This window comes from Scatophagus argus, chromosome 23 (assembly GCF_020382885.2).
Source record: "Scatophagus argus isolate fScaArg1 chromosome 23, fScaArg1.pri, whole genome shotgun sequence".
In the NCBI taxonomy this organism is placed as follows: domain Eukaryota; kingdom Metazoa; phylum Chordata; class Actinopteri; family Scatophagidae; genus Scatophagus; species Scatophagus argus.
Window position 1 is genome coordinate 725823 of NC_058515.1, and position 20453 is coordinate 746275.

A 20453-nucleotide genomic window follows, 5' to 3' on the forward strand; every position below is an offset into this window, starting at 1 on the left:
GGCTGCTGGGACTAATAGGAAAACAGGGAAAACCAGAGTCAGTGAATGGCTCCATTGAAGTAAAGCTCTTCATTATTGTACCGAGCTTCTGAATTGAGCTATCACATGCAGAATATTAAATACAGTAAGTGCTTGAGGCGTAGCTGCTCTCAAACGAAGCTTTCTGAGGGGTTACAGACAAAGTCATGCTGTCCTTAAAGCTATGCAAAATTGCTTCTGTAGCTTAGCTTTAGCCTGAACTGTTTTTTTTTTGGTACTGCCTCATACAGCCGGAAACCATGGAGACACAACTTCTCCTTTCCTGGTACAGTGGTGAGACACTGAGAGAGAATGGATTTAAAAGACAGAGAAGGATGACATTTCCTCGATCTTATCCATGATGATACCTCAGGGAACAGGCTACATTTTCAGGTTTACTGATAAATGTACATGAGGTTGATTGTGTCTGCTGTCAGCTGAAGCCTTATGTTTCTACAACAGAGGCTTGTATACGATGAAGTATGCAGTCCTTGTAGAAAATTCTAAATCATGCAATTCTCCAACTGAAGAGAAAACATGTAAAGGTATTAGTACATATTATTACTCGAACTGACACACTATCAGATAGAGGAGTTTTGTTGATATTGACTATAATGACTTGAAAATAGTAATGCGATATTACTATTTCAAAGTGCAGCGCTTCCCTTTGCCACAATTGGAGCTTGCACCTTTGTTGAAGGCAACAAAATACAGAAATGGTCTGAAGCAGTATTATTAGATCAAATAACTAAATATTTAATGTTTCATACATTATATGAGCATGAATGTATAAATTAGGGATGTACACAGAGCTCGGTATTTGTACTTTTATCTATATTTGTTGAAGCACCAAATTATTTGAATTGTCTTCAAATAAAACAAGAAATAGTTGCAACGATCCTGTTTTGGTTTCTGTATGCGTGATGTGTTGTTAAATGTGGTACTTGTGGAGAGTTTGGGTGGATCAGATCAGAATCAGAATCAGAATTCCTTTATTTATCCCCGAAGGGAAATTCTTTTTCGTACAGACATTGCACTTGCAGTTTTCCCGACCAAGAAAGAAAAGTGAAAGGTATAAAGATAGATAAAGATAGATAGATGTTAGATAAACAAAACAAGATAAGTATAAATCTAAAATCTAAAAGTACAGGTATTTACATGAGTTCAAAATTTAAAAAAATTTAAAAATACAGGTATGTATATGTGTTAAAACAATATATACATTGTATATATAAAGTAAGTAACAGTGTAGTCCAGAGCAGGTATTTGATCATAAACTACTAGATAAATAACATTTTTACCTGATGATGGCACTAGGTAAAAAGTAAACGGCCAAAAAAAAAACCAAAATTACCACAACTCATGAGGAGGGGAATATGAATTAACTAAATGTCATTGCAATTGACTCAATAGCTGTTAAAACATTCCACTTAAAACTAAAACTGGCATCATCAAGGTGGAAGTCAGTTGATCACCAAAAACATTGTTATTTTCCCTCTGGGCACCATAAATGTCTGTACCAAATGTCATGGCAAACAATCTAATAGTTCATATATTTTAGTCTGGGCCAAAGTGATGCTAAAAACAAGACACAAGTATTTGAGGGTACAAAGCAAAGTAAGTTGGAGACCAAGAGTATGACTTGTTTAATTTTGTCACCCGCAATTCAAATGATATAAATTGAGCAGCTAGTACTGACTATACCTTGCGAGAGTTCATGCTGTAAAAATAAAACATTGTGTTTTTCATGTGCAGAGTTAGTCATGATGGCTGTTCAATCACTAAGCTGTTTTCACTGGACCGAGAACTGTACTAACTCTTTTTATGTGGCTTCCACTCTAAACTGTGCATGCACACTTTGTCAGGGATTTTTAGCTTTACAAAAAGCTTATAACCAGAATCTGGTATATGTCTTTGGTTGTCACTCCACATTTTTGTTGAGTCTTTGACTTTATGATGGTGACTCCGTTTCATGTCTGTACAAATAGAAACAAAAACAGATGCTTGTTAAATCAGATGTCTGAGGGGAAAGTGGAGAGAGCTGGACAAGAGCACCATGAAGAATGTCATCACGCCTTCTCTGGCTCTTCCTGTCTGTGCCTATCTTTTGGCTCATTATTTACTTTTTTTTTCTTCTTCATTTTGGAAGTGATCTGTACTTTTCAGTTCAGCTGAGGCTTCAGGATACTGTAAGTCGTGCTGATGTCTGACAGGATTTTATGGTGTGCTCTTGGAGCTGCAGATTACAGTTGTAGGGAGAGGACAGTTTGTCTTTTCCTGATGCATCCCTTTGTTTATATTATTATTATTAACCCTGCAGTGGGTTAACAATAATAAGAATAAGAATAATAAGAATAATTTTATGTTCTTCTGGCAGTATACAGTATTTATGTTATGATATTATGTAATGATATTGTGGCTGATATGATAAGATACAAAGCTCCAGAATAAGACGACCTTCATGCTGTTAATAAAATTGAACGAAGATTACTTTTTGAATATACAAAAAAACTACAGATTCAATGAAAATTAACTAACATGTTAGCAACTTAACACAGCTCCAAGCCAGCTGAAAGCAATCAATAAAGAGTGAAAGCATAAACAAGAACACAGCCAAGACAGCTCAGGGGGAGGGGATCATCGCTGGTCATAGTCAGCACTACTATGCTGTACTAACATCTGCTCACACACAAAGGCCAGATGTCAGTAATTGCCATCTTGATCATATGCTGAAACTTATGTTGGATTTGACTGTGACCAAACCAAAGGACAGGAAGCTCTGAAGCCACTCTTGTAGGACAGCCTTGAGAAACAGTTGCATAGACATGACAATCAACATTGACAAACTACATTTGTAAAACGACGAACATTCGCTGTTGCAGTTTTTGACCTTTGCAGTAGCACATTCATGGAGCTTCATCGGATCATCGATCTCTATCCCCACGTGTTTGTATTCACTCGTCCATCAGTTTGTATAGCAGTATGGTTGGATCTGGACTTTTACACTATTCAAGGCTTCGGTCTGATTGCATATCATGATGTAATTTACTGGCCAGATGAAACAACACAATAGGCCCCAGAGTACTGGCATCTGTTGTTAATCATCTGTCCATTTTCTCGCTCTCCCCTCCTCATATTTATCCATCATTACCTGCACATACCTAGACCAAAGTTTAAGAATAACTTCTCTGATACGATGTGGAGGGAGGTCAACAGGTTCCCTCTCTTTGCTCCTTGCCTGTTTACAGCAACCATTGACTGTCCCCAAAGCAGCTTCTTTTGCTGCTTTATGCTACCCCATAACATACCTGCCATGGCCTTAATTTATATTAGAGCCAACTATAAATTGCCTTAGCTGTAGTAGACTGAAAGGAATGCTATGAAAACATTTGTATAAAAGGAAAAATGACTCAGTGCCTACACAGGCCAAAACAGAAAAGCGCAAAAGGGGTAATTGCACATTTGTGCATGTCTAAATTGTGCATATTGTGCTGAATCTTAAGGTCAGAAACACAGGAGGCCTAAAAAAAGCACATTCACCTTGTGGGTAGGAAGGGCTGAGTGCTGTTGAGCAAAGAAAAGAACAAAGAAAAGATAGCAGCAACATTCTAAATGGTGTTTCTCACAGCATTTGACATCAAACCACTGCTAACCCTTTTGTGTTCACTGTACGGAGAATTTTAGTCGTAATTACAGTGTTGAGGTTAGTTAATAGCCTCTGGAAAAAAAAATCAATGGCAGAGTTTCACTGAATGTAATTATGTGGACCTTTCTTGTTCTCTGAGAGACATCTGGAAAAACAGAGCGATCATCTGGGGGCCGATGAGGGGCCCTGATCACATACCACTGCAGACAACCTAACTCAATCAATCAAACAAACACGTGACTGCTCCTAGATGAGAGGCAAGTGGTCGAGAGGAAAGCTAAATGATTACTCATTGGGTTTTTTTTCAGTACTCAGTATTTTTATATTTATATTGAGGTATGAATCACATGACTATATTTAATGTGAAAGGTGCTGCTTAAAGTGACAAGAACGCAGAGGATTATCACCAAATGTGCAGAGCCTCTCAGCTCTGCAGAGCTTTCTAGCCTCTTTCAGCTCAGTGTTTTGAACTGCGCTTTTATCAAGCTGATTTCCAGGTTAGCAAAGCTAACTGGTCAACACCAAATAGTAAACATAGTTTAACAATGAGCAGCTGAAGAGCCAGGTATTTTTGGATTGTACTGTTGATCTGCATCTGCTACACATGTAAATTAGCTACTAGCAATTACCTATCTCTTTAAACATAACTGTAATATCAGATGTTGGTTTGTTCAGCTGGCTCTGCTTTCTCCAATTTGGCCAAGAAAAAAAAAAGTAGTGCAGCTTTAATCTTGTTCATTTTATATCTTTTGGTCTCAAATCTGATGGACATGGTGACTGATGTTTTTCAGCCCGCTACATTAAAGCTTAGGCAGTATTTATAGTTGTGCAGTAAGGGGATATAGACTCAGAGCTTCAGAGACATAGTTTCCATAGCTACACTGTCAGTGACATGTACCATGTCTGTGGCTACGATGGAGCTGTCACATGGAGAGAATAAGAACTGTAACATGTCAGCGTGGGTTTTTGTGTTTTCTCTTACTTTCTGATGCTGCTGCAGATTGCTGAAAGTGAAGACAACATGAAGCAGGTTTGGAAAAGGTCCTTCTTTTCATTAACACCATTTTTACCTGCCTTCCCCACCTTCAGCGCTGCGGGGAGTGGCAGCCTGTTGCAGCAGCTCCGGCTCACCGTTGAGCTTTTCTTGTGTTTTTTGTAAGGAACCCAAGACTCTGACTGGGGGGGACCAGGTGTGGGCAAACGAGTTGAACCAGTTTTTCAACAGGTTCGATGTGGTGCCTGCACCTCCCCCCACTCAGTCCCCACTGCTACCCCCCACTTCTCCTACTGTGAACTGCCCCCCATCCATCACACCCCATCTGCAGACATGGGCTCCCCCTCTTCAGTCCCCAGCACCCCTCCTCTCTGCTCGAGCCTGTCTGTCACAGCCTCGCAGGTAAGGAATCCGCTGAGGAAGCTGAAGGTGAGGAAGGCAGCAGGTCCAGATGGCATCAGTCCCAGGCTCTTGAGATCCGGCGCTGACCATCTGTGTGGAATCTTCCAGCATATGTTCAACCTGAGCCTGTCATTGGCCAGAGTCCCACAGCTGTGGAAGACATCATGCCTGGTACCAGTGCCAAAGACCCCCCATCCAAAGGAGCTCAGCAGTTACAGGCCGGTGGTGCTGACGTCTCACCTGATGAAGACTCTGGAGAGACTCGTCCTCGTCCACCTGTGCCCGCTGGTGAGCTCATCGATGGACCCGCTGCAGTTTGCCTACCAGCAAGGAATTGCAGTGGGGGATGCCATCATCTGCCTCCTGCACACATCACTATCTCACCTGGAGAGGGCTGGGTGCACTGTGAGGATCATGTTCTTCGACTTCTCCAGTGCCATCAACACCATCCAGCCCACCCTACTGGGAGTAGACCACCACCTCAGTGCCTGGACCGTGGACTACCTGACAAACAGGCCACAGTATGTGAGGATGCAGAGCGCTGAGTCTGACATGCTTCTCTGTAGTACAGGTGCACCACAGGGAACAGTTCTGGCTCCCTTTCTGTTCACTCTCTATACCTCTGATTTCAGGTACAACACCCCAACCTGTCACCTACAGAAGTTCTCAGATGACTCAGGCGATTGTCGGCTTCATCATGGACGGAGACGACAGAGAGTATCGAGAACTCATCCAGGGGTTTGTGTATTGGTGCCAGGAGAACCACTTCCAAATCAACGCGGGTAAAACCAAGGAGCTGATGGTGGACTTCAGCAGGCGCCAACACACCCCACCCGCACTGGTGAACATCCAGGGAACAGACATTGAGAGAGTCATCTCCTGCAAGTACCTGGGCATTCACCTCAACAATAAACTGGACTGGACTGACAACACTGATGCCCTGTACAAGAAGGGCCAGAGCAGACTCTACCTGCTCAGGAGACTGAGGGCCTTTGGAATACATGGTCCACTCCTCAGGAGTTTTTATGACTCGGTGGTGGCATCAGCCATCTTTTATGGTGTGGCCTGCTGGGCAGGCAGCATCTCTGCCCGGGACAAAAAGAGGCTGGAAAGACTGGTGAGGAGGGCTGCCTCATCCCAGTGGATGAGGTGGGTGACAGGAGGACGATAGCCAAGCTGTTGTCCATGCTGGAGACCCCCTCCCACCCAATGCAGGACACTCTGACAGCACTGGGCAGCTCCTTCAGTGACAGACTGCTCAACCCGCGCCGCGTGGAGGAGGTACCACCGCTCCTTCCTGCCCACTGCTGTCAGACTCCACAACAAGCAAAGCTGATAGACTGGACATTTAAGCTGTTGAATGTGTTAACTGGACAATAAATCATGTGCAATAATGGGACAAATGGTCACACCAGACCTGCAATAATACATTTGTAGTAATAATTGTGCAATAATCCTTACTCATGTACTACTACTGCTGGGATCAGTACATACATACTTAGTCTTTTCCTGAAACAAATCGGTCAATAATCAATCCATCCACTAATCATAACTTGAGGGACTCTAGTGTGAATAGTATTTTTCTTTTATGTACTGTGTACAGCTGCAGGTATTTGTTTCCTGTGTATTTATTCCTTTTGAATGCTCATCCTTCCCTGATTCTTGCATGCGTTGCACCCTCTATATCCTGTTTGTATTGTAACATTGGAATTTTCCAGTAATGGGACTAATAAAGGATTATGTTAACTTATCTTATCTTACCTCAAAATTACCACATATGTGAGGTTTTTCTTTAACACAGTTAAAACCTGCTGAAGCAAAATGCTAAGTAGTCAAGTTTGCATTTCAATTGTTTTGGGGTTTTTTTGTTTGTTTGTTTGATTGTTTTTTTAGTTTTTTTACTTCAGTGTCTCTTTCAACATCAGTTCAGACCGAACAATGTTGTAATGCTGCTTGAACAGAAATAGATGGAAGAGCATTTAGGCATGAATGTCCTCGACTTCAATGTGCGTCATAGCATTGCGCCAGAAAAGGGGTGAAAATTATTATGTCCACCTGGATGTCATGTTTACATCACAGCCCATCGAAGCTGGAGCTGATAAATACCCGTCACTGATGCAGAGTCATTTGACCCAGGAATGAATACTTGATTGTTCCCTGTCCCGCTGAAGACAAAAGCCAACACACATCTAGCAAAATCAGGCAAGCACATGTCAGAGCTAACCTCAACATGACAACACGCTGCGGTCACATTCTTTAACAAGGACAACCAGGGACCACCATGTTTGTCACCCAAACTCTAATTGGCCTTAACGCCTGTCCATGGCCCGTCACCCATCTGTGAAGTGTGCTGTCAGCTCCCTGAAGCCCCTGTCACAGGATCAAGGTTAATGGCTTCTGTTAAAAACAAAAGGAGCAATGATGGCTTGGGGAAAATATATATTGGTGCCTTTAAAAAGCTAGACTTTCTGACCCCTTTGTGTAAAAATGACTGCTGAAGTTACAATTCTAATATTTTGCTTTACAGGCCTCTGTCTCAGATGGCCTAAAATTGAGTCTTGTCATGCATGGTTGCTTTATTCTGTGTGACTCGTTTAAGATTTTAAGACAAATCAAGGGCAGGTTGATTCTCACAGAACTGCCCATTTATGCCCAACTATTATATTATTACATTATGCTATTCTACAAATTTCTGTAGTGGTCCCAGTAATATTTGTTGTTGCAGTGTACTGAAGAAGCACATCACATGATTTGGTTAAACTACATTTTTCCACTCATATGTTGGGATACTTGATTTGAAAGAAACCACATTTTAATTGTTATTATAACTACTTTACTACTTTAACTTATCTTGTAACCCACCCTGCCCTTTCATCTGTTTCCATCTGTGGATGTCTCTCATTTTTCTAAGTCACCCTGTATTGAGTGTTTTGTCAACGTGATTGTTGCTTGGGATTTTTTGACTGCGTGCTCTCCCAAATGTCTGTTGGCACATGAAGAGCTGTTTTCTCTCTTACTCTGATCTATGCTGCACTGTTACATTGTGTAACCAGCTGCTTGATTAAAAAAGATAACTTACAAAGATGGAAGTGCCAGTCAGTAATAGAAAATAGTAGAGGTAATGTGTTTTTGAATTGTTTGCAATGGGACTATTGTGTATTTTACACTATGCTACAAATTGCAGCAGCTTGACAAGGGGCAGAGCATAATGTTCTGTGCCAGCTGCTGCATGTTTGGTATTCTTTTTTCTGGTCACAGCGAGTCGCTGATATCTGATGTTTCTTCACCCACAAAAGCTCATGAACCCACACAGATCAGGCTAAGGTCACTGAGGATATGATATGAGAAAAGTGTTTACTGTAACCAGCTTGATGATGACAGCTCCCCCAATTCATATTGAAAGGGCAACGATCAATAGCAAATCTCTAACGCTCGACCAGCACCACTCAGCCACTCAGTCAGTCAAGAACAGCTGAGTTTGTAGGGCTAGACCTGCTGATGCCATCCAGCCAACAACACAGCTTTTATGACCCATGAGTAAAATTCTTGCCTTCTCCAAACATTTCTTCTCACAGGTCTTCTTTTGCTGAAAACGCCTTCGAAAAGGCATTGATTATTTCAGATAGGTTATAGGTGAAAGGCTTACATAGGATCAATGCATGTTCTATCAATGCTGGATTTAACTCATTTAGTTTAAAGTCAGCCATCGACTGAACTTTTCCAAGGCTGAAGGGAACAGGATTTTTCTCCTCTGTCTTTGCTACCTGGAAAGTACAAGTGGGGTATCGGGAAAGCCCTGTCATCTTTTCTGCTCTTGCCTCAAGCTCAAGAGTTTCTAGGATGACATTTTTCATTTCTACAGCAAAATATACAGCAGATAGCTAATCCCTGACACTCTCTCTGTGATATTGGGTTGCTCCAAGATTTCATTTTACAAACAAAATGCCACTCAACTGTTTGTAGCAAGTATAAGCAAGGCTGTGAGCATTTTTGATGGTGTTGTGAGGAGGGGAGCTGAGAATATGTGAAGTCCTATTTCATACTTCTTATTTATCTTTACTTTATTATAGTTTTATGTCCTTCTATGTAGGTACTGAGAGCAAGTGTAACTGGAGTCAGATTCCTTGTATGTGTGAGTATGCTTGGCCAATAAATCAGATTCTGATTTTAATTCTGATTCTGACATTGATCATGTCTTGTAAAATAGTATCATTTCAAAAATGTAACTAAATTCCTTGGCATACCCTGACTGAGCCATACAGATAGAAGCAGTAGTCTAGGTGAAGTAGGTTGTGCCAAGGAGTGAATATGAAAAAAAACTGCTGCTGTTCATGAGCATGAGTGTACGTTAACACTGGAAGATGGAACAGCCGCACATCTCGACACCGGAAAGCATATGTCACTTGACCAACACACTATAATGTTAAGCATCCTTATAGTAAATAACAATATGATGAAAATGGCAATGTACAGTATAAAAACATCAAAAAAGGTTATCACAAATGGTAGTTCCACACTTCTGTTTACCTAAATATAAAGGATTTTAATTTAATTTACTTTATTAATCCGAAGCTGGGAAATTACTTCTCTGCATTTAACCCATCACTGATTGAAACGCACACAAATGCAACATGCAACATGCAGTGAAACACACAGGAGCAGTGGGCTGCATCAAACGACTGGGGAGCATTTATTGGGAGTTAAGTGCCTTGCTCAAGGGTACATCAGCCAGCTAATGGGGGTAGGGACATTATCATTCCACCACACTCAAATTTTTCCCATCCGGTGGGAACCAGCGACCTTCCGATCACAAGAGGCTTCGCCAACCTCTAGGCCACGGCTGCCCCCAAGGATACAGTATTATAATCTGTTGTGCAGTCTTCCGGCATCTAGAGGGCTTCAAATCCACAAATCTACCAAACTGGACTTCCTAGATCATCTCAGTGGTAGCCCCCCACCAACATAGCCCCCACGCAGGTTTAACACAGTGTTTATTATGTTGAAATCACATACCCAGACTGGCTTAGTTTCATGTTTGGATTATGCATAAGTCTGTATGAAGAGCACTCTGTAGCATTTAGCAGCATTATTAGAATTGGCACTGAAGAGAAAAGCTTCAAAAATTGCACAAAAATAAACCATGCAGTAATCACACTGTATGTTATTGTGGGGGCAGCCGTGGCCTAGAGGTTGGAGAATCGGAGGGTCGCTAGTTCAATTCCCCCACCAGATGGGCAGGAAAAATTTGGGTGTGGTGGAGTGATTAATGCCAAAATAGCTGACTGATGTACCCTTGAGCAAGACACGTAACCCCCAATTTGCTCCCTGGGTGCTTGATGCTGCAAACTGCTCCTGTGTGTGTTTCACTGCATGTAATTTGCTGGGTGTCGCATGTGTGTTCAACTAAGGATGGGATAAATGCAGAAGACAAATTCAGTGTGTGTATGTAAAAATATATTCGATTCCCCCACCGGATGGGCCTAGAGGTTGGAGAAGCGGTTTGTGATCGGAGGGTCACCAGTTCGATTCCCCCACCGAACGGGCAGGAAAAATTTGGGTGTGGTGGAGTGATTAATGCGAAAAATGCTCCCCCCATTAGCCAGTTCATGTGCCCTTGAGCAAGGCACTTACCCCCCCCCCCCCCCCCCCCCAATATGCTCCCCGGGCGCTTGATGCTGCCCACTGCTCCTGTGTGTGTTTCACTGCATGTAATTTGCCGGGTGTTGCATGTGTGTGTTCAACACAAGGATGGGTCAAATGCAGAAGACGAGTTCAGTGTGTGTATGTAAAAATATATATACTGTCAAGAAAGCTGATTCTTCTTCTAAAAAAACCAAAATACTGCCAATTAAAGTGATTCTTAATTCTTAATTCTTCTTAAGTTAATACCAGAAAGGCCAACCCATTTGGGGAGTTCAAATGAAAGTCAGGCTGCCTGCTAGATTCTTTACATCTAACAAGAAAGGCTTGCACTTTTTAACCTTGTAAATTGGATGTGGTAGATGCCATGAAGGGAAGCTGTAAAAGCAAAATTTCAAAAGGGACATCAACTGACTGTGGCTCAGCTTTTACAGTCCCAATTCAAATCAACGTTCAAGGTCATTTTCATGGCAACAATTACCTATTGGCAACAATTTCATTACCCTAGCTTGCTGATGTGTATTACTGTGTTAAATATACACCAAAAACATGGTGAATATTTGATAAGTGAATGAATAAATACAAATTCAGAAAATCAGAGAGGCACTCTGAAAGCTATAATAATTATTTGCTTAATCAAAATAAACGTTTTGAATAGAGATTAAAATTCAGATTTTCATGGTTTCAGGAACTTTTCGACTGTGTAGAGTTGTATTGTGCTGTCTGATTTTGCTGCCTGAGAATATGGGAAAGGTGTGTGAAGTGTGATTTGTGCTGGCCATCAGTCATCCTGGACTTTAGGCGAGAAGTGAAATGAGAGATGGCAACAAAGCCCCGTAGGATTGAGCCTTGGTCCTGGTCTGTCTCAGACATTCAGTTTCAGAAGGTCACACTTTGACAGATGAGGCTACGCTGTCTTTAGGGATACAAATGCAATGGTGAAAAGGACTGTACTGTGCACACATCAGATGTCAGATGGTGTATGCATGTGTTTGTGTGGGTGTGCAGATACAAAAGCCTGCAGAAATGTGAAGTAAATATACATGTATAATATTTCAAGCCTGCACAGCTGCTCTAACAGCACTTCCTCAGCATATGCCAAACAGGAAACACTACTGAGTCTGCAGGGTATACGGCTCTGGCAGGCTCAGGCTCACATCACCCAAACACCACCACCTGTTCTCTGTTTCACATCTCCTTCTCCTCTTCCAGGTCCTCTCCCTCCTTGACCTTCAGGACTGACTTTCTCTGAAGGTTTACTCTTTTTCCTGTGAGCTTCTCTAACTCTCTGCCCTGTTTCTGTATTTCTCACACTACACAGAGCCTTTGAAGGACACTTCATTTTCTGGTACTGACTACCCCCTACCTCCACCCCCATCCCCACCCCCACCCCACTCGCCTCATCCCTTCCTCCTTCTGAAGTGGCTGGTTTCCTTGGGATTTTCCTTCGAAAAATGGAGGTGGGCATGGCTGGCTTGGAGCTGTCAATCATGATTTGAGCTGACATTCCGAGCTAGATTAGAGCAGATTAACAGAACAAAGCTCATTATTGATTTTAATCGCTATTAAACTGGAGACACAGTGGGGCTGCAGCCAAGTTCAAACAAACTGTCTCCTCTGGAAAATCAATGAAGGAACTGGGATGATAAAAGGTGTTGCCAGAAGAGCGCTTAAAAAGTGCTGTTCCCTTTAAACTTAGTAAAGTCAGACTCTCAGAGGACTTGACTCCTAATTAACACCTTGTCAGCTCTGCTGCCTGCAGTACAGCAATACATTTATTTCAACTAGATACATTTGCAAGGTATCCGCCTCATCGTTATGAACAATGGATGGCATGCGTTGCCCATTTCATTACATATCATCCCAGGGTGGCAGAATAATCAAGGCTTTCATTAACATAAAGAGAGCTTCATCTGGTAACCCTCAATAGAAAATTGCAATTTGTAATTACAATTAAATGTGTGGTCTTTAAGTGCAATGCCAACATCCTGAGCTGTGTGTGTGAGATATACTGAGGCAGGGAGATAAAGCTGCTCAGCACCAGCAGCCAGTGCAAACTAATTGAATGATATGGTCAATTGTTCTGATGTTATTAATATTTAATATATGAAGATTATCCTGCTGGCACTCCTTTAATAATGTGCATGTTTGCTTAATTCTACAGTAGAAGCTCAACACACACACACAAACATGCAGCAGTGTTATCTGTAACGTTAGCGAAAGCGGACTACTTCCGTTCTAATGTGAAACTGTGCATGTTCAATTTCTAAATTATTTATAGGTTATTTAATTTTGCTTTTAATTATATTTTTTTCATAGAAGGCATTTTCATTGAGGCTTTCATTGTTTAAGGATTTGTTATTATAAGCTATTATGAGATTATGTCCTACTGCATGAGGAAATTGCTTTCTTCACAGCACTGCCTTCCATGAGAATATATCTCAGGATTTGATCCGAATGCGCAATTGCAACAATGACACCCTAAAAACATAAAATGTCCAGCTATCTACAGCTGTAGTTATTAGCTTTAGTCACTGCCCACTTGTCATGAAGTCAATACAGTGTAAGTTGACTCATTTACTGTTATCAGTTATATTATAATTCATTTATTTATTTTATCTGTTAAAAAACCTGCTGTAAAAGAACATATATGTAGAACACTAGTATGTAGTAAAGAACTGGGACTGTGTTACTCATTTCCCAGCTTGAAACAACATCAAGATGGCCAAGCATGTGATTCACAGACGAGCTGCCAGCACATCCAACATCATCTGTCTGCTCTGGATACTTCAGCCAGCACAGGCATGTCCAGCCTCACGTCAGCTGGCATTCCAGGACCCACACACACACAGAGGATCCCCCACTCTCATGCTCTGTGTACTCAGTCTGTTCTCAGGAAGTGTGTATAGGTCAGCTCCCCCAAGCTCATTTCCCAGCTCATTCTCATTCCATCCCTCTCTACTCCTCCCGCCTCATGTCAGTTTAAACTACTTGAAGTCAATGAGTCACACTATGTAAGAGCAGTCTATCAGATTGATTTAGCACTTCTCAGATATGGCATACACCTGAAAGTGTCCCTAGCTGAGGAGGGTGAAGTGATGACGATGGACAGGAGAACATGCTGATGGCTGAAGGTTACCAAAGAGAACAAAAGATAACAGAACAAGCTTCCTCATCAAATGTCACTGTTGTGTAATAACTAGGCACAGTCCGGATACTTTATAACAAAATTGCAAAACTAGCACAACCTCACTGTGTTTTAGCAAAAAAAAAAAAAAAAAAAGTATGACTTTAACAAGAAATTAATAATAATAAGCTGGTGCTTTTGTTTTATCACATGACATTTTTATGCTCATGTGAACATAACGTAATGTGATAACAAGATCATTTATTAAAACATGTTTTTGTCCTTATAAGAAGATACTTTTTGTGATAAGTGGAGTTATATCACTATGACAACATAGTTTTTCTCAAGACAATTTGTTGCTTATTTTTATAAGATAAGACAGAACTATTTATCTGAACATTTATCTTTTCCTTCAAATCACTGGATTCAGTTTCAATTTCATAGTGCTTTCATTATTTGTGCTCTATTAATGAAATTATTTTCTGTAACAATTTATTATGAAGATATATGTTTCTAACTGTAATCATAATCAAACCCCTTTCTACAATATAACAAATAACAAAGCAATGCTTCATTGTTATTTTTACATTACAATGTTATACATTCTCCCCTCATAACAAGCTACTCTGCTGTGATGCTGATTATACAAGTAACAAAATATTTCCTCTTTGTAACAGGATGGTTAAATTTGATAGTGAGATACATTTATTATTCTGAGACGATATTCGCTCTTTTTCATGACATGTTGTTTTAATAAAAGACATTATAACAAGCTATTTTTCATTCCTCTAAAACAATGCTTTGCTATGATAAAGCACTTTAATCACTGTCTTTGTTTAATATACAACTAGTTTTATTACAGCCACATATATGTTCTCCTCTTTTCTTCGAACAGCCAGCTTCTTCCTGGACATGTTCCAGTCCCGTCCCAGTGGAAGAGGCCCAGTACATAAAATAAACTTTCCAGTAACATTCCCACTGACTCCTCCATCAGCAGAGCAACTGCTTCCCCGGAATGTGTGTGTGTAGGTCAGAGACAGAGGGCTGTCTTTGACCTACATTCACGGTCCAGACCAAACTTGAGCGCTTCGCTGAGGCTCAACTTTTGGTTTAAAATAAGCACAGTCTCTGTATGACACACAGTGTGGCTCTCTGGCCCAGAGTGAGCGTATAGGCCCGACCCCCTTGTATGTTTCCTGCTTCCTCACCATCTCATTCATCACAGCCTGTCTGCTTCATGTATATACCACCACTGTCGCAGCAAGTCATCTGATTAGACACCTGATTCCGAGCAAACGAAATCCTGTGCGTCCAGTATGTGAACACTGCCTTTGAGAGTACTACTGAACCTCTCAACACGCCACTCACAGAGGCATCCTCCTCACAATGATCCCTTCTGAAGTCACACACACCCAATGCAATGCTTGCCACATTGCTTCACAGCCAACAGTCACTGTGACAACAGCACAGTTAACATGGGAATACAAAAGCCACGTGTCTCCTTTACAGTTACACACACAGCTCTTGGAAAGGTGTGATCCTATGTGTAAAACAACGTGTACCTCAGTACTGCGTATCCTGGCTCTTCAGCTGGCAAACTGCAAACAATTTAACTTTGAACACTTTGTATTCTGGTGCAGTGGAATGTATCATGCAAACATCTGTATTGCAAACTGATGGAAACAACCTAGTTTTAGACCAGACTCGTAATGATAAAAAAAATGACTAATTAAAATGACTTGAATGAAATGGAATTTTTTATATAAGACGGAGATTTTTCCAGTGTATGATAAACTAGGTTTGTAACAGTTTTTTTTTGTAACAGTCCGAAAAAATAACATTACATGCAGGTGCAGAGCTGATGGGAAACAGAACAGATGAAAAAGTCATGTCTGCACACTGACTCCAAACCACAAAATGATTTAAATCAACAATATTCCCATTGGATTTTCACAGAGTCACAATATTTAAAAGTGGTTGCTATAGCAAAGTAGATATGAACATGTTTATAGGCTTGAAGACAACAGGTCAAAGGAGCAACTCGTAAAATATGACCAGAATTTGTAGCTCCAAAAATATAGGGAGCAGCGTATCATTATGGTCTGTAGTTATCTGTTGTTGTCGTGGGACTGGGGAGCATCACAGACAAAGGTGCTCAGCTCCACTGGGCTCTGCAGGCTCCCGCTAAAATATAACATGATATAATATCATAGACTGGACAAAGCTCAGCCTGAGCTTCAATATGGGGAAGCCATGGTGTTTTGATAATTCCTCTGATAAATGCTCAATAACTTTTTATGCCCCCCCCCCCCCCCAAAAAAACAACTTAAAGTGTAGCTTTAATATATCCTCTTCAAAGATTTTCTTGTGGTATTTGAGCATACAGGCTTTGTTAGGGGTTCATATTTAATTTAGATTTAACTAGTGAATGGTTCATTACAAAATATATGAGTCTGCCCATTTTTATTGCAACCTTCACTCCTGGATAACCATATGTCTTCCTAAATGAAATGTATGTGTCGGTAGTCTAATGAAGATGTATTTGTTAGGTTATGGATCCCTGCTTGGATGAACAGAGGGAGCTGTTCAGACACGTTCTCTCCACCTCTGGGCTTTATAAGCATGTTAACTGGTGCGCCTCGGGAGTCTCGACACGTCTCCGGCTAATGTGCACACATCAGACAGCGAGAGCTCCCCTTGATGTTATCTCAGGAACATTGCAACCTGCACTGGCCTTGCTACCCATTCCACTTGCCCTTCATGGGAATCGCTGCTCATTCTGATGAGCTGCGCTTTCCTGGGCACCCTGAGGTGTGTTCACATTGCCTTCTCCTATGAGACAAAACCAAATTTTTGGCTGACAAAAAGTTTTCTTGACATCTTCTTTTAAACATGTTGCTTTAAGGTTATTGAGCAACCAACTGCCATTAGTACAAGTCATCTATTCAGTCTTTAATAAGCTTTCACAATTTAGTGACCTTGAGCTTATTTGTAGTTTCTTGATATTTCCTACTATTATCACTTCACTCCACATTTTCTGTTTCCCAATTAATTCCTTTTTCACAGGTAGAAGACATAGGAGGTTAAAGGTGCTGAGGCAGTAAAGATGGTAGAAGAGAAGGAATACTCACTGATTACGTTCCACTTGTAGCACCAATTGGAGGTCATTGGAGGAGAGCTCTATTTCCCCTCTGACTGGGTACTCTTCCTGTGGGGTTAAGAAGAGAGTTCAGATCAGGTCATAGCAGTAGGGGAACTAACCAGGAATACAACTTTGCTTAAAGGTCATTTAACAGCATCAAAGCACCTTTTGACTGAGCGTTTAGCCTGCAGGTAACACAATGAACAAGCTGCCCAAGGGCAGTTAATTTCAAGCTGAGCAGCCAAGGAACCTGAGAGGAAAATATATTCATTTGACACATCTATTCCCTAAATTATATTTCAGAATAAATGCTATTCTGGTAAAGACAGACAGTAGAGACTCAGTTTCATTAGGATACAAAAGAAAAGCAGCAAATCCTTATATGTTAGGAGCTGGCATTTTCGCTCAAGAACAACCTAGATACTTAATGAAGTTGTCAGCTCCAATAATGATGGTCCAGTGTAATGGAAATGTATGTAAAGCACAAGGTTGGCTGTCTTCTTAATGCAATGCATTTTTTCCCATATACAACAACAACAAAAACAAGAAAACAAAGACAAAGTATTTAATATATGCTAGATGCTATTGCACATATTGTATGTCTACAGCCAACAGTGCTATTTGGCTAATACACCTGGTGCTGACCTGACCAAGTGTCTAAACTTAACCATACTGCCGCTGCAAACAGTTTTCAGTTTCAGGTAGGAGTTGAAGCCAGGTCCCCTGTGTGAAGGTGTATTTCTACGCTGCTGTTCACAGGAGTCAGGTGAGACTTAAGCCAATCAGCAACAACATTAAAACCACTGACAAGTGAAATGAAAAAAATTAATCATCTGTTTACAATGCAATGTTCTGCGGGGAAACCTTGGCTTCTGGCAATCACGTGGCTGTTCTTTGACATGCTCTGCAGTTTTCCCCATAATGTTGTAGCTGATCGGTGTATAATTACAAGCATATGTCGAGGCAACAAGTACCAACCAATCACAGCACAGTAGGGCAGGACTAGGTGAAACACTGTTAGGAAAAAAGACAATATGCAACCTGTTTTGTGTAGCGAATGGGTAGGGAAATGGAGGCAGTGTTATTAGCCGACTAGCTGCCAGGTGCAAACAGACACTCCGTGTTTAACTTCACCAACTTCACTGATTTTTGTAAATATCTGCTTATTTATTTTTTGTTGTTTTTACTTGTAACTACATATAAAATCTTTTCTATAATCTTTTTGAATTCTGTCCCTTTTCTGTTGATTGAGTGACAGGAGTTCTGCCCAACACTGGTTAAAACAGACCAGCTAACAAGAACAGAAAATGTAGAGGTTACGCACTTTGCTTCCACATGCACAGAACCATTTTGTGTCCGAACAAAGAAAAGACTTTGTGCACTAAAGACAATTACCGATGAAATTCCCAGGTAAAACTTAAAATAGTAGCAACCTGTCATGTTTGTCCTTGTAATTTATGATGTTTACTGCATGTATGTTTCTCTCTCTCTCTCTCTCTCTTTCATCCTCTCTGTCCTGTCTACCTCTTCTCCCCCCCCCTTCACCCGGCCGACTATCATCAGGATAGTTCTCCCTTGCAAGCCGGGTCCTGCTCAAGGTTTCTTCCTGTTAAAAGGGAGTTTTTCCTTGCCACTGTCTGCTTGCTCGGGGGTTCAGGCTCTAGGTCTCTGTGAAGCACCTAGAGACAATTTTGATTGTATAAGGTGCTATATAAATAAATAAACTGAATTGAAAGTGAACTGAATTGTTGATCAAAAGGATCTGTACTGTGTTCTGCTTTTCCACAGACAGTGTTTGCTTTAAGGAAGTTTGCTGCACCACAGCTGACAAGAGTCTGACAAACCATAAACTCCTTACAAGCACCGTGAAATCATTACGCCTGTCCCAACTGAAAAAGAAAAAAGTGTAACTGTGTGTTTCTGTCAGAACGATCTGAAGTGACACTACACGCTCATCCTGCAGCAGCATCAAAGAGCCTTATGGTATAACACACCAGGATGCCACTATGAGCATGTGGCCGTCGCACCTGAACCTCCCATACTGTGCGCTCTGCCTGCCACTACAGCTGCTGTCTGGCGGAAATGTCTCTCTACACTGTCAGTGGTATGCTGGGCTCTTCAAAATAGATATGATTTCTCACTGTTCATTGTGTACTTGTAACCTTATGCACATTTAATAATAACTTTCTTGTTGTTGTACGAGACAAGAGAGCACCACAAAGCACCGAGAAGCCCTGTGCTCATATTAAGCATATTAGCTACCAGTTCGCAATCTCCAGCATTTGTTTAGGCATCTGTGCTATAGTCCCTATGTGTCTCAAAAGAATGTGGCCAGAAAACGCACTGATAGTCTAGTAGAACTAGTTTTAGAACTGATGACAATTGTGTTTTAAGAACATATTCCAAGTATTTCTCAGTAGTTTCACAACACAGAGAGAGAATGGCAAACAGACACATACACAGGCTGCAAGCATGAGGGAGATGGTCACACAAAGCGATAGTCCTTTTAACTTTATTGCTGAAGAAGGAGCAATACCTCGCTTACCCAGGAACAAATAAAAGGATAAATGTTAAAAATTCATGTGGTTATTATAAAGTTCATCTCTATGTGTGATTAGAAGAAAGCAGAGGAGCAGGAGACCAGCATGGAGAAGTATGCTTTTAATGTGAACAGCAAGGCTACTGCTCACGAGTGAGTTCACCTACTGTGGCTCTTCACAGCACTCTTCGCGACAGTGTGACCCCACTGCGACACACTGATTTAGAACTGCTATGCACATTTTGATAAATGAGGCCCAAGGCTGCATTATTGTGAAAATAAAAACAGTCCCAAGGAATTAAGGGCATTGTAAAACCCTATAACATAATGTAGATAATAACAGCTTCTCTCTTTATTAAAGTCTGCATGTACAGAAATCATTTACTGCATACAATACAGCCATCAAGTGAGATTAACTGAGAGATGACAGGTCTTTCCTCCCATCTCCGAACAAGGCTCCAAACAAAACAAGCCATTGTGAATTCAAGACCATTCTTCCCACGTCATTAAACTTGTCATTTCAACATCAAGCGACACATGCGCAGCAGATGCACCTCCACTCCTCTCGCATAATTTTCAGCTGCTCAGCTTTGAAACTTCACAGGCTGAAAGACCTCTCTTGGTCACGGCAGGCTCACAGTGAGTGCTGAGTGGAAGTGTGATGAGGAGGACAAGGTGAGAAGGGAGAGTACTGGTTACCACCTGTAGTATGTGTATAAGGATTTTATGTAAGCTGGGGAAGTGTGAACTGGACAAAGAAGAGGTCTCAAAGGCCTCAGTACGCTTCAGACAAAGTGCTTGTTGGATCATCTAACAGTTTGTGAAAAACCCTTCTGATGTTGGAATCCAAGGAGGCTGTGTCTGACAATTTGTTTGTTTTTTTTTTACAACCATGTAAAACAGACAATATGACAGTTGCGACCACTTACTGCAACAACTGGCCAG

General features: G+C 41.2%; 1 protein-coding gene across 1 annotated transcript in view; it reads right to left on the reverse strand.

The window, feature by feature from the left end:
- Positions 1 to 20453, reverse strand: part of adam19a (ADAM metallopeptidase domain 19a) — a 166165-nt gene that overhangs the window by 71796 nt on the left and 73916 nt on the right. The window contains exon 3 of the mRNA XM_046381226.1: positions 16959 to 17035. Coding sequence (XP_046237182.1) covers positions 16959 to 17035 — 77 coding nt within the window. The remainder of the gene's footprint in view (positions 1 to 16958; positions 17036 to 20453) is intronic.